Source organism: Hipposideros armiger, unplaced genomic scaffold, assembly GCF_001890085.2.
Source record: "Hipposideros armiger isolate ML-2016 unplaced genomic scaffold, ASM189008v1 scaffold_221, whole genome shotgun sequence".
In the NCBI taxonomy this organism is placed as follows: domain Eukaryota; kingdom Metazoa; phylum Chordata; class Mammalia; order Chiroptera; family Hipposideridae; genus Hipposideros; species Hipposideros armiger.
The window spans coordinates 427,157-440,281 of record NW_017731571.1 but is presented as its reverse complement, the minus strand read 5'-3'; the positions used below and the strand labels follow the sequence as shown (position 1 = coordinate 440,281).

The 13,125-nt window shown below is 34.6% G+C and overlaps 1 protein-coding gene across 1 annotated transcript in view; it reads left to right on the top strand.

The window, feature by feature from the left end:
- ODAD2 (outer dynein arm docking complex subunit 2) overlaps positions 1 to 13,125 on the top strand; it is a 161,473-nt gene that overhangs the window by 62,468 nt on the left and 85,880 nt on the right. The window contains exons 13-14 of the mRNA XM_019654386.1: positions 1,046 to 1,200; positions 2,245 to 2,487. Coding sequence (XP_019509931.1) covers positions 1,046 to 1,200; positions 2,245 to 2,487 — 398 coding nt within the window. The remainder of the gene's footprint in view (positions 1 to 1,045; positions 1,201 to 2,244; positions 2,488 to 13,125) is intronic.

Sequence of the window (13,125 nt, the reverse complement as noted above, 5' to 3'; positions counted from 1 at the left end):
TAGCTGAGCCATCCTGCTACCTATTGGCAGCTTAGTGGCAGCTCAGCTTGGGCCAGGCATTGAACTGCTCTTGCTCAGAGCTCAAACTCTTGAGTGAGCTCTTAACCAACTGAGCCACTCAGCCGGCCCTCGATTTAAGAGTTTTGAGGGCACACAATTCAACTCATAACAAGGATATATATATATAGCCTAGACTTGTATATATGCTTTGTATGAGTAGCCATTAAGGGTTGGTTAATAATGGTGATTAATTTTTAAAAGTTGTTACTGAACCAGAATGGAAAGGTACAAATAGAAGATAAATATGGCTGGTGCCTCAGGGTGCATTAGGATGAGGATTTTTTCTAGTGGTTCTCACACATGACGCAGGACTTGCATCTGTATCCTGTGGCCTCAGAGACCATAGGATGCTTAGATAATAGCAAGCCTATACTAAATTAATCATCTTTTGGCTCTATAATCTGAGAAGGAAGATCAGTTGGGAACGTCTATGCAGTGCATCTTTATTTCAAAGGATGACACAAACATGTGGATAAACATGTCTGAATAAAATATAAGTTGCTGTTGATATAACCTACTGTGCTGGGCATTGAAACTCTAATGGGGAAATTCCTCATCTCGAAGACTTTGGGAGTCATTGAAGGTCTGGCCGAATCCCTTTCACTGATCTATCTCCTCTACTGTGCTTTCCCAAGACTCTGGATTGCATCACTGCAGAAATCCCCTATCTGTGCTTGTGGCATTCTAGGTTTCTTGCTGACCTCTGCCTCTGTCTTGGTGGAAGCCCAGGCTACCTCAGAACTGGCTTGAGAGAATTGCCAAGTATGCAGAAACTGCTAGACATTGCGAAAACCCTGTAAGGGAAGAGAGACACTGTCAGATAGCTGCCAGTATAGGGAATTATATTTTACTTGGAGGTGCCTTCAGAAAATGATACTCTCTGAAAAGAAGTTTCATAGCTATTAGAACAACAGCCTCTTTTAGAATCACTGAAATCTTGATACGCCTTGATCACTGACAGCCTCTGACTTGCCTTTTTGTGCAGTGTGCTGACGATAAGGAAACCCGTGACCTCGTTAGGCTGCACGGAGGACTTAAACCCCTGGCCAGTCTGCTCAATAATACTGACAATAAAGAACGTTTGGCCGCTGTCACGGGGGCAATATGGAAATGTTCCATCAGCAAAGAGAATGTGACCAAGTAAGAGAAGGCCTTCCATATTCTATAATGAAAACATGGCCACAGAAACATATTCTTGTAATTTAATGCTATTTTAAGAAAGAGTCCATTTTAATGCTACTCCTGTAGTTTTCCTAGATATGCATTTTGGACTAAGTTGTCCGAATTAGGGAGTTATTAGACATGAAAGATTCCTGCTTCCCATCCCAGCACCTGCCAGTGGTTTTCTGTGCCCCAGTTGGGCTCAGAGGCTTGCTGACATAATCTTTTTGTGCAAATGGACTGTTTTGCATATGAGCAGCCATTTAAATAAGAAGTATCTCTGATATTTTCTGCAGAGACCTATCAAGGTGAGGGGATGAATCCCCCCCCCCTGAATTTATAGAGATGCAAGTGGATCCATTCTTCTCCTTTTTCTAGAGATAAACAAGATAAGTGAGCTAAATGTCAACTAACCAGTTAATCTTAAAAGGTAGTCATTTTCAAATGTGATTTCATTGAATTTCAAAGTATTTGTAAACTTTATGACCATTGGATTTGATTTCATGTTCAAACTTATCTCTTCATTCATTTTTAGACTTGTCACACTCTATGATGAATGCTCTGAGGCAACTCTTCCTTGTCTTAGTGTGATGATTTTCTTTAACAAGAGATTCACATGTCCAGTTTAACACAAAATAGGTTTATTTTACTTTGTTTGTGTAAAATAGTCTCTGTAACATGGGGAAATAGCCCTTAGCATTGTGAACTCATCGTTGGTCAGATTTGGAAGAAGTTGTAGTTGTCTTCATGGTTGTACTGCGTGTGAAGGGCACAGATGGCCAGGTATGGGTGCTGGCTTCAAAATTTACCAAGCTCCAGATTAGTTTTTTGAGAATGAGGATTATAATATAAACTACATCACAAGGTTGTTGTAAGGATGGAATGAGCATATAGTGGGCACTTACTAATTTTTAGCTATTACTATTATTACTGTTAATGTTATCATATGCTAACTTTATACCAAAACTAAAACTGTTCTCTTCTTTCCTTCCCTCCCACCTCTTTTTCTTGTGATAAACTTAGGTTTCGGGAATACAACGCCATTGAAACTTTGGTGGGACTTTTAACTGACCAGCCTGAGGAAGTCCTTGTTAATGTGGTTGGTGCCTTGGGAGAATGTTGTCAGGAGTATGAAAACCGAGTCATTGTCCGGAGATGCGGTGGCATTCAACCACTTGTGAACCTCCTCGTTGGAATCAACCAAGCTCTTCTTGTCAATGTCACGAAAACAGTTGGTGCTTGTGCAGTAGAACGTGAAAGTATGATGTAAGTGGCCTACAGACTGAAAAATTTGACTTGAGAGTGTTAAGGGAAACACTTGGGTAGTCATAGAATAATGTCATCACTTATAATTGGTGTGCATGAATGATGAAAAAGCAAAATGTGTTTACATATAAATAACCACAAGCTTACCAAATCATGACTTAAAGAACCAAATCGTTCCTTTGGATGAGCTGGAGAACTGAAGCGAGGCATATTGGCAGGACTTCAAATACCCAGTAAACAATTTCCCAGGCAGAATCTTTAATACAGTAAAAAAAATTGTTCTCTGTAATATAGGGAAGAATTATCTATCTCTACCTAACTTAGATCCTAAGTAGTTCTAGGTAGTATTCTTCTTGTTTCTTAACTCAGCAAACATATTTTGGGCACCTAACAAGAGCTGTGAACTGAAGAGGGGAAAAAACAAAGGAGATTAAGCTATGATCTAATTAGGAAAAAAAGACTTAAATGTGGTACAATTTAAGAGCAATAGCAATACTATACACAGACACACANTTTTTGTCCAGAGGCCTTGAGGATTTTTTCTTTATTTCTTTATTTCTATATCCTAATACTTTTACTAGGTTTGTCTCAGAGTTGACTGCTAATTATTTGTTTAACCTGAATTATTGTTCATACAGGAAAGGCAAGATAAATGTTTTTATCTTCCTTTTGAAAAAAATCCATTTTCAAATATATGAGTTGTCAGGAACCCTAGCAACTTCAATAGTGATAATAAGGGCTGTTTTGGGGGTTTGTTATGAACTTGTGAATCTTCATTATTTACTTTAGTCTTTATTGTCCTTTTATACAAAATGCCTGGCATACATGATTCAAAACATTGAAATGTAAGTAAATTTCATGTTTTTTAGAAGATAATCAAGAAAAAAAGTGTTTTTATTAATAGCCTGTAAATACCCAAGATTCTAAGAAATTTTATGTAACAATTTACCTAAATAATATACTAATTACCTACAATGTATCCTATAAAATATTTTCCTTCCACACATTGTAAACTAAACATTGGCTGAACTGATTGTTACATGGTCTACTGTTATGTGATCATGTAATGAAAGACTCTTTTATAAAACATATACACAGGGATAGAATTAAAACTTACCATGGAATCTGTAACTCTAAATTTCCTGTCTTCTGTGGTTTAAATATAATTATGTTGCATTTACATAGTGTGTTTTTTTTTAATTTTTACATTGGGTTTATTTGTTCTTTTTAAAAAGGGGGGAAAAGGAAAAGTATGCTTTTTTGTATACAGAAGAGATTTAATCTCTTTGTGGCTGCCCAGATATTTCTTTTACCACAAACCAGCCTTTGTGACCTTATAGGGTTTATGCAACACATAAAATAAAATATATGCTTTACATGTTTGTATCAGTAAGAACATTTTTCCTTCCTTTCACGTTTTCTTTTTTGTTATTTGTTTTTCATCTGCATACTTTTTAAAGCATATGGATTTAACTGAGATACCAAAATGCCAAGTGAAAAGTAATTATGTGAATCATTTAATCTTCTGACTCTTAGTTTTCTCATTTTAAAACAAGCTCTAGGCTCTAGGGACTTTTAATTTGAGGATTATGTGGATTTTATTTCTCCACATTATATATTTCATCCAGCCAGTTGTGATATGGGCTTAGTTCAACAGCTGTTGAATACTATTTGCTATGAGAGACTGTATGTGTGTGTTCAAAATGAAATTAAAAAACATTTTAGAAACTTTCAATTGGTGAAATATAACATGCATGAAGTGCAAATTAGTAAATTATTAGAAAGGGGAGACTCACGTAACTGCCACCCAAGCCAAGAAGTAGAATATTGTCATCACCCAAAAAACTCCCTGGCAGCCCCTCCTTATCACAGCCCACATAGTGCCACTTCTCTTTACTCTGGAGAGTATCTTGCTTTGTTTTCATGATTTTATATTTGAGAGTGCATCTATAGAAACTATAGTTTGGTTTGTTTCTATTTATACACAAATGGAAGCACATAGTACTTATTGATTTTTGTCTGACTTTTTTGTTCAAAATTCTAGGTTACTTGTTCAGTCTGATACATTTTACCAATTGTATGCACTAATATAACCACCAATCAGAAGACGATATAAAACATTTTGTTCCCTCAAGAAAGATTACTCATGCTATTATTGAATCAATCCGTGCTCCTACTATATACAACCACCTCCTGATTTCCATCACTATTGATTAGTTTTGCCTATTTTGGGAGTGGAATTTCTGAGTCGTAGGGTGGAAGTTTAACTTTATGTTAGGAAACTTCCAAATAGTANCAGGCCAGCCCTGCTTCTTGTCTTGCTCTCATTTACTTGCCTTCCTTAGTCGAAAACAATTTGTAAGGCCATCATGATGCCGATTTTTTTTTTCAAGAAATCAGCATTTCATTAGAAGGACTGAATTCTCTTATTGTTATACCCATATGTTAACTTTCGACCTTAGTGTATTTACTAAGAAAATGTATTCAGTGTAATTATTAGTAAATGTAAATTGATACTTATATGCATGTATTATATACACATAAATATTTACATTTATATTCCTAGGAAAGTTACCGAGCTGCAATCAAAGCGGAAAGGATAATTGAAAATCTAGTAAAGAACCTAAATAGTGAGAATGAACAACTGCAGGAACACTGCGCCATGGCCATCTACCAGGTACCGTGGGCCCTCTGGACACTCCTGATGGCCTTCATGTAGTTTAAGGATCTGTTTTGAAACATGAGGTCTCACTGTCTGGGGATGGGATTTGGGGATCTGAATTTCTAACAAGAGCCCCCAGGGATTTTCATGCACACGTAGGTCAGAGAAACACTGTCCTGTGCTAGTGACAGATGCCTATATATTTCAGAGAGAAATCTGCTCCAACGTGTCTGATTATTTATAATTCTATAAGACACATATATCTTTGTCCACTAAAATGATTTACTTAGTAAAATAGCTAAATATGTGTATGGTGCCTCTGTATTGCTTTTCATGTATCCCGTTCAAACAAAATGGTCTTGGGAAATTTATCTCCTACCAAGACAAGATGGATGAATGAGTGCATGTGTGTGTGTGTATTCCAGTTTTATCTGTTTATTAATTAATTTATTTTAATCGTCGCTAACTTTTTGTGGGTTATAAATTTCACGGTATACAGCATGTCCTCAAATAACATCGTTTCATTCAACATTATTTTGTTACAATGTTGATAGATGCTGTAGGAATTTAACTCTTGTTTATATCATTAGCCTATGGTAAAATTGGTTTTGTTATGTCTTTTCTCTTAAAGTCACAGAACCTGTCAATGATATTAAGTGAGGACTTATTGTATACCAGAAAACAGATTAGAATAGTACAGGGGAAGAAAATACCGCCCTGACAAATTAATATATGACTGGTTACTGGCCATGCCAGCTTCTACCTAGCCAGAATAGATTTCTTGGAGGAATATATTTTAAAATGTGCAAAGTGAGAGTTCATAAAAAATGTAGAGAAGAGGTTCATGTCTGTAGAGGATTGTATTAGTTTGCTAGGGCTTCCATAATAAAGGACCATACACTGGGCGACTTAAACAACAGATATTTATTTCCTTATAGTTCTGGAGGCTAGAAGTCCAAGATCAAGATGTGGACAGAGTTGGTTCTTTCTGAGGACCCTCTCCGTGACTAGTAAATGGCTATCTTCATGTTTGCGTGTCATTTGCCCTCTGTCTTCACATGATCCTTCCTCTGTGTCCTAGTATCCTCCTCTTATAAGGACACCAGTCATATGGATTAGAGCCCACCTCAATGACCTTTTTAATCCTTAATTACCTCTTTAAAGANAGTATCTTTATCAAATCTAGGTATCAGTTATACCTGCTTCACAAAAAGAATTAGGAAACATTCTTTCATTTCAATACTCGGGAGTAACTTATTGAGCAATGGGGGTCCCTAGGCTTTAAAGGTTGGGTAGAAGTCTACTGTGCAATCTTATGGGCCTAGTATGTATGTGTGTGTTTATTAGTTCTTGGTTAGCTTTCTCTGGTTCTTCTATGGAAACTAGTTTATTTATACTTTCTACTACAATGGGGTCAATTTTGATGATCTGCATTTCCTTATAACATGATCGATTTCATTTAGTTTACCAAATTTATTTGAATAGTGGTTTGCAAAGTAATGTCTTACGATCTTTAAATTGTCTTTTTCCAATGGGTATTTTCCTTGGTTATTTTTTATTTTTGTGTATGTGAGCTTTCTTTGGTTTATTTCTTGATCGAGTTATCTAGTATAGTTTCTCTACTTGGTTTTTTGAAAAAAAGTATTTTATTAATTTGGTATACTGCTCTATTCTCTATCTCATAAATTTCTGTTATCTTTATTAATTGTTGCTTTCTTTTGGTTTATTTTATAACTTGTTTTCTAATTTTTTGAGCTGGGAAGTTATTTGTTTATTTGTATTCTTTTAAGAAAATAATAAAAGTTTGTGCTATGAGTTTTTTTTTTTTGGATAATGCTTTAATTATGCCCTGTAGATTCTGATATGTAGTGCTTTCATTATCATTATTTTTTAAGAAATTTCTTCATTTCAATTTGTATTTCCCTTTTAGCCCAGGAATTGTTTAGTGATTTTTTTTTAATTGCACACAAAAAATCCATTCTTGTTGTTAGCTATTTCTCATTGTACTACATTTCGTTAGAGTGTGTTGATTGTATTATTTCTACTTTTTATGAAACTTACTGATGTTTTCTTTATGACCTAATATAAGATGAATTTTTGTGAAGCATATTTAGATGCTTGGGATGAAGATGTAGTGCCTGTCAATAGTGTAAAGTTTGATATATATTCTTAAGATCTACTTTATTATGTTACCTAGATATTCTATATCTAATTATGTTTTTACACTTGATCTTCTACTGAAAATGGTGTATTAAAATCTCTTATTAGTGTTCTTCTATCTGTCTTTTAGTTTAGCTTCTGTTTGTCTCAATTAGTTTTTGCTTCTTAAAGTCAGATTCTATGTTATTTGGTACATAAACGTTTCTTATCATTGTGAATTGTGGCTTGTAATGTTCCATGTGCTATTCTTTTTCATGTTTAATGAGTTTTGGCTTGATTCCTACTTTGTCTGATATCAAGATCTTTACCCCTGCTTTCTTATTTTTTCCATTTGTCTGGAACTTCTTGGTGTACTCTTTATGAATCATTTTGTTTTCGATGTGCCCTTTAATATGGTATATAGATGGGTCTTGCTTTGTAAATCAAATTAAAAATACTTTTAATAAGTGGTTAAGCCCATTCATGTTTATTGATATGACTGATATGTTTAGTCCCAAAAATGTCATAATATTTTATAATTATTTATATTTTGTTATATTTGCTGTTTCTTTATAAGATTTATAGTCTACTTTTCTATTTTTTTGGTATTTAGAAAGGTTTGCATTTTTGTTCTAGTCATTATCTTTGTAGGTATTAATTTTTCTAATACCTTTATTCTCCTTTTTCTTATTTAATCATTTGATATTTAATTTCTCAGTTTTTATTTGCATTTTTAAACTCCCACCTATCATCTATACAGTAACCAGTGGGTTTATTCTATTTTTCTCTTTCCCTCTTTCTTTTCCTCCCATTTTTAAGTGCATTATTTCTGCCTTGTCATCACATTACATTTGAACATTGTTGTTCTACCCNTAAAGAAACTGAGAAGAATGAGCCAGAAGATTGTGAGGGGACCTTCTAGAAGAAATATTGAAAAGGGCATGGGGAGAGAGTGTTTAAAGAAGAGAAAGTGCACAACAATGTCAAATTCTATGACAAGGCCTCATTAAGATGAAGGCTAAACTGGTCTTTCTTGTGCAACAAGGAGGTTGATAAATCCATTTGTATTTGTAAATATGGTTTTCCCACAAATGCTTTTATAAATGCATTAAGGCAGTTTCAGAAAACAGCATTTTAATTTTGGTAAGAAATCAAACAGAGTTACTCTTGGCATTATATTTCACACATGGCTATTATTGCTAGATTTGTAGGATTTATTGCATCTTTGAGCTTTAAGTTAAATGGTAAGGAAATGACAAACAAATAACTCTCCCTTGTGTAAACCTTATATAATTCATAGGTTAGGAACTTGTTTTAATGTCTAGAAGTTTTATGTTTTAATGATTTTTCTGAGGCTGTAGCTAAAACTTTGATCACATATCAGGTTAAACATATACTCATAACACATTTTTACTAACTTTGTGCAATAGAATGCATAAGCAATTCTATTCTCTTGTAGATTTTCCAGTAAGAATAAGAAACATCTTAATAGTAACAGTTTGACTACTGAATCAAAACTGATTTTTTAAGAGACCAATGATTTCATAAAACTATTGACTTTTTTTAGTATTTCCGACTATTGCTTTTAAAAACTCAATATAAGCTATTTCATATAAATTATACCCTTCCCTAGGATCTATAACGGAACACAGAAATCCTGACATAAGTTTATGAAAAATTCAATTTAGTTATGCTGAATTTTCCTTGTTGACTTTTAATGTCTCTTTGATACGTACAGAATTAACATGGAGATAATTTGGCCTTCAAGTATATAAAATTGCACCAACATTACAAAAAAAACTATTAATTCTTTTGTTTGGGGGAATATCATTTACTAGTACAATACTCTAAAATTTCAAACAACTAAAAAATATTGAAGCTACAGTTTTAAGAAATATCTATGATTTATTTTCCATACCTCAGGATATTTACTTTCATTTTAAAAAAATTTCTCTTCAACTTTTATTTTGAAATAGCGTTAGACTTACAGAAAAGCTGCAAAAACAGAGAGAGTGCAGAGTACAGAGAGTTCCCATATACCCTTCACCCAGCTTCCCTGAACATCCTGCCTACAGAGCCAGAGTGAAATTATAGAAACTTTTCGTTTGTTCAAGTCCATTTGTTACTTTGAAGAGTGTTATAAAGTTCTCTTCATGTGGATTTTGTACATTTTTTTTTTCAGTTCATGCCTAAGTATTTGATCTTCCTTGTTGGTAATGTTAATTTTTTTTTCTGTCATTATGTCCTTCAACTGATTGTCTTTATGAACACTATTGNCACTTAAAAATTTCTTCTAAATATCATGATTATATTATTTTCCACAATGGGCCTTCAAACTCTTTTTAATATAGCTATATTAAGTAATTTTTTATATTGATTTGTTTTATTTTGATTTTTCAGTTGAACCCATTCAAGGAAAGGTCAGAAAACACAGCTACACACTTTTTTTTTTTTAATTTTGAATCTTAAAGAACCTAGGTTCAGAAGCAACAAAATGTAATGAAAGAGAAAGAATGAATCAGTGATAAACAACAGGCCTCAAGGACCTTTTGACTGAGTTGGGAAGATAGACAAGTAATTTTAAAATAGTAGAGTAAATGATGAGATGGCAGTAAATAAACATTTGTCAGTAAATACACAGAATAATTTTGTGGAATTTTATGGCAGGTTTGATTTCTGGGTAATATGGAAACTACCATAAAGAACAAAAGTAGAAGAAAACCATATTGTCCCAAACAAGGAAATGACCACGACTCCAAAGCTTAAATGTAAAATACACCTGTAAAATGCTGGGACTTATTGGCCTATATGTAATATGCTGACAGCTAACACATGCCTCTTCAGATAGCAAAATTTCCCCCCAAATAAGTGTCATAGTCATGAGGTGCATAGCCAGCATGTGTTTCATAGAGAGCAGAGACTAAGGGAGAGTGACTGGGCCTTGGAAGAATTGAGGAATTTTCCATCAGAGACCTTGTTTGCATTATAAAATATCCGGAGAAGTGGAGCCTAAGGAAAAGTCATATGGACATGTCATTTTACATTGTCTACAATAGTCTTCTAGACCAAGGAGACTGCAGGAGACAGGAGTGAAAATGATACTGGAGACCATGATTGCCAGATCGCAACACAGTAAAACAATAAATTTTTAGAGATTTGAAGTGAGCCAGACTGACTGTTTGAATGCTCAGGCTGAATGAAGATGTGTTTCTAGGGCAAAGAGAATTGCAGATTTTGGTGGGAATGTGTTTGAGGTAATTTCATCACAAAAGGAAACAGGTAAATGTAGATAAATCATTTCCCCATTATTGCAAGTCCATTAAGTCAATATACTCCCTCAATAAAACAGCCAAAGAAATTATGTAAAGTTTTACAAAAATACTTTCTAAGACAACTATATAAATAGTTGTGAAAAAAAGTTGTCAGAGCTCAGAAGAGAAATAGAAAAATTATTGAGTTAAAAGCCTGGATAGAAGCAAAAGAAATATTATAAACAGAGTTGAAAACACAGCCAGGAATGTAGTATATAGGAAATACAAAATGAAATTAAAAGAAAAATATATTAAAATTATATAGAGAAATGNGTTGCAGTTTGAGTTCAAAGGCAGTCTGCTGGCAGAACTCCTTTTTGCTCAGGAGTGTCAGTCTTTGATCTATTAAGGCCTTCAACTGATTAGATGAGGCTCACAAACATTGAGGAGGATAATCTGCTTACTCAAAGTCCACCAATTTAAATGTTAATGTCACCCAAAGAAACACCTTCATAGAGATATGCAGAATATAATATTTGGCCAAATATCTCAGCATCCCTTAATCCAATCGAGTTGACACATAAAATGAGCCATCACAAATCCACCCCCTGTCAACTTGGCATCACACATGCATCTCAAACCATACTTAATCTTTATATAAACACAATAATAAGGTCACATTTCTGCCTAAGATTATGCTACTATCTTGTGTACAACTAAAACACACTAATCATTTCCCCAGAAGAGGATGCAAAGTCCTTGGGTGATGTTTGCTCTTACTGATATCCTGTAAGTTAAATACTATGATGTGGAGTTAACAATACTTAAAAACTATGATGTAAAGTCAATGCATCTCATGTTACATGATAACAGGATAAGAGAAGGAAGAAAATAAAGATATACAGAAATATATATATATATATATATGTGTGTGTGTGTGTGTGTGTGTGTATAATACACACACATTAATAATAAAATAGAAAGGAATACTCTAACAATTACAGTCTTCATTTCTATAACTGGTCACATGGCTATAGCTGGTATTTGTAACTACCTTCTTTCACTGACCATTCTCTACTTCCTTTGGCCTCAGCCAGCACTTCAGTTGGTTGTGTGGCTCTTTACCTGGTGGGGTGACTTCATTCCTGAAGGGCCTGGGGCCATTACTAGTCCTGCCTGGATTGGATTTGTTTTTGTTTTCTATTGACTTTAATCACAGGGCATGGTAATGCTAAGAGACATTTTAAGGGACCGCCTGTATTCCAGATATACCCCTCCTTACCTCTGTTGTGGAGCAGCAGTCCAATTTCCCCTTGGTAGTTAGGATCAGTCACCCCAGCCAGCACAGTAACTCCGTTTTTTTTGCCTGTTGATTTAGAGGCATGGGGAGGCCAAAGTGGCCAGGTTGTCATCTTCACTTCCAGTTCAGTGGCATCATTGTTGTGTATCCTGGTGGAAACATTTCTCCCTTTGAAACTAGACCTCTGGGTCCACGGAACATAAGGTCATGGGGACAAGAGTAAAAATTTTGTTAGTAGATCACTAGGGATAACAGTGAGTATCACTGTTATCTCCACACTTTGATTTCTGGACCTATGAATCCTGACTCTGGGAGAAATAACACCGTATTGTTTACAGCTAGATAACTCTATTGACCTGTCTATAGAATCCTAGAAGTCCAACAAGCTTCCTTTATTTTATCACATTTCTGTCCCCTTCAGTCCAAGATCGCAGTGTTTCTGCTGAGATGGTGGATTGGATCCATGAGTCCCACCTTTAATCTTTGTCATATGATTGTCTAGCTACACCCTTTCTGTTCTCTCCGGAACACACTTTCTCATTTTTTGCAGTACAAATAAGCTGAACATTTTCTAAATCTTCAAGTTTGGTTCCTTTTTGCTTAATAATTCTCTCTCTTGCATTTTACTATAATTTGTAAGGAGAAACCGGGCTGGCCCTTCAACATTTTGAGGAAGATGGAAGTAGGAAGTAGACTCAACAGATAAGATGAAATCAGACAAGGAGAGACTTAGATGGCTAATATTATATCTTCCTGAAATCTCATATCACCCCTTCCTGAGGCTGTGCAGGCATTTAGCCTATCAGGTATTATGGAAAAAGAGATCAGTCCCCATATCTATTCTACTAATACCGGATAAGACAAAACATGGGAGGGAAGTTTCCATTCAGTCCCAATACTCTGGCATTGCTCCATCTTGAGTCTTATGACTCCTCTAATGCCATTAAGAAATGCGGTAAAGGGTGAGTGATTCAGACAATACTGATCAGTACAACTTTTCAGGCTACTAAAGAAATAATTTAATTAAGGAAATAAGCTTATAATTTGCATTTAATATGTAATGGAGTTTAGGCTGGGGTGATATACTTTTATTATATTTTACAGCTTACATGTTTTAATAGGTTACATATTTTAATTTTGAATTACTGATACATATATACATATACATATATATATATATATATGTGTGTGTGTGTGTGTATGTATAATAATGTCTCCATCCTATGTCACTTCATTCTGATTTACTCTCTAGGGAGTGCCATTCACATAGACTTCTATGTACAGAG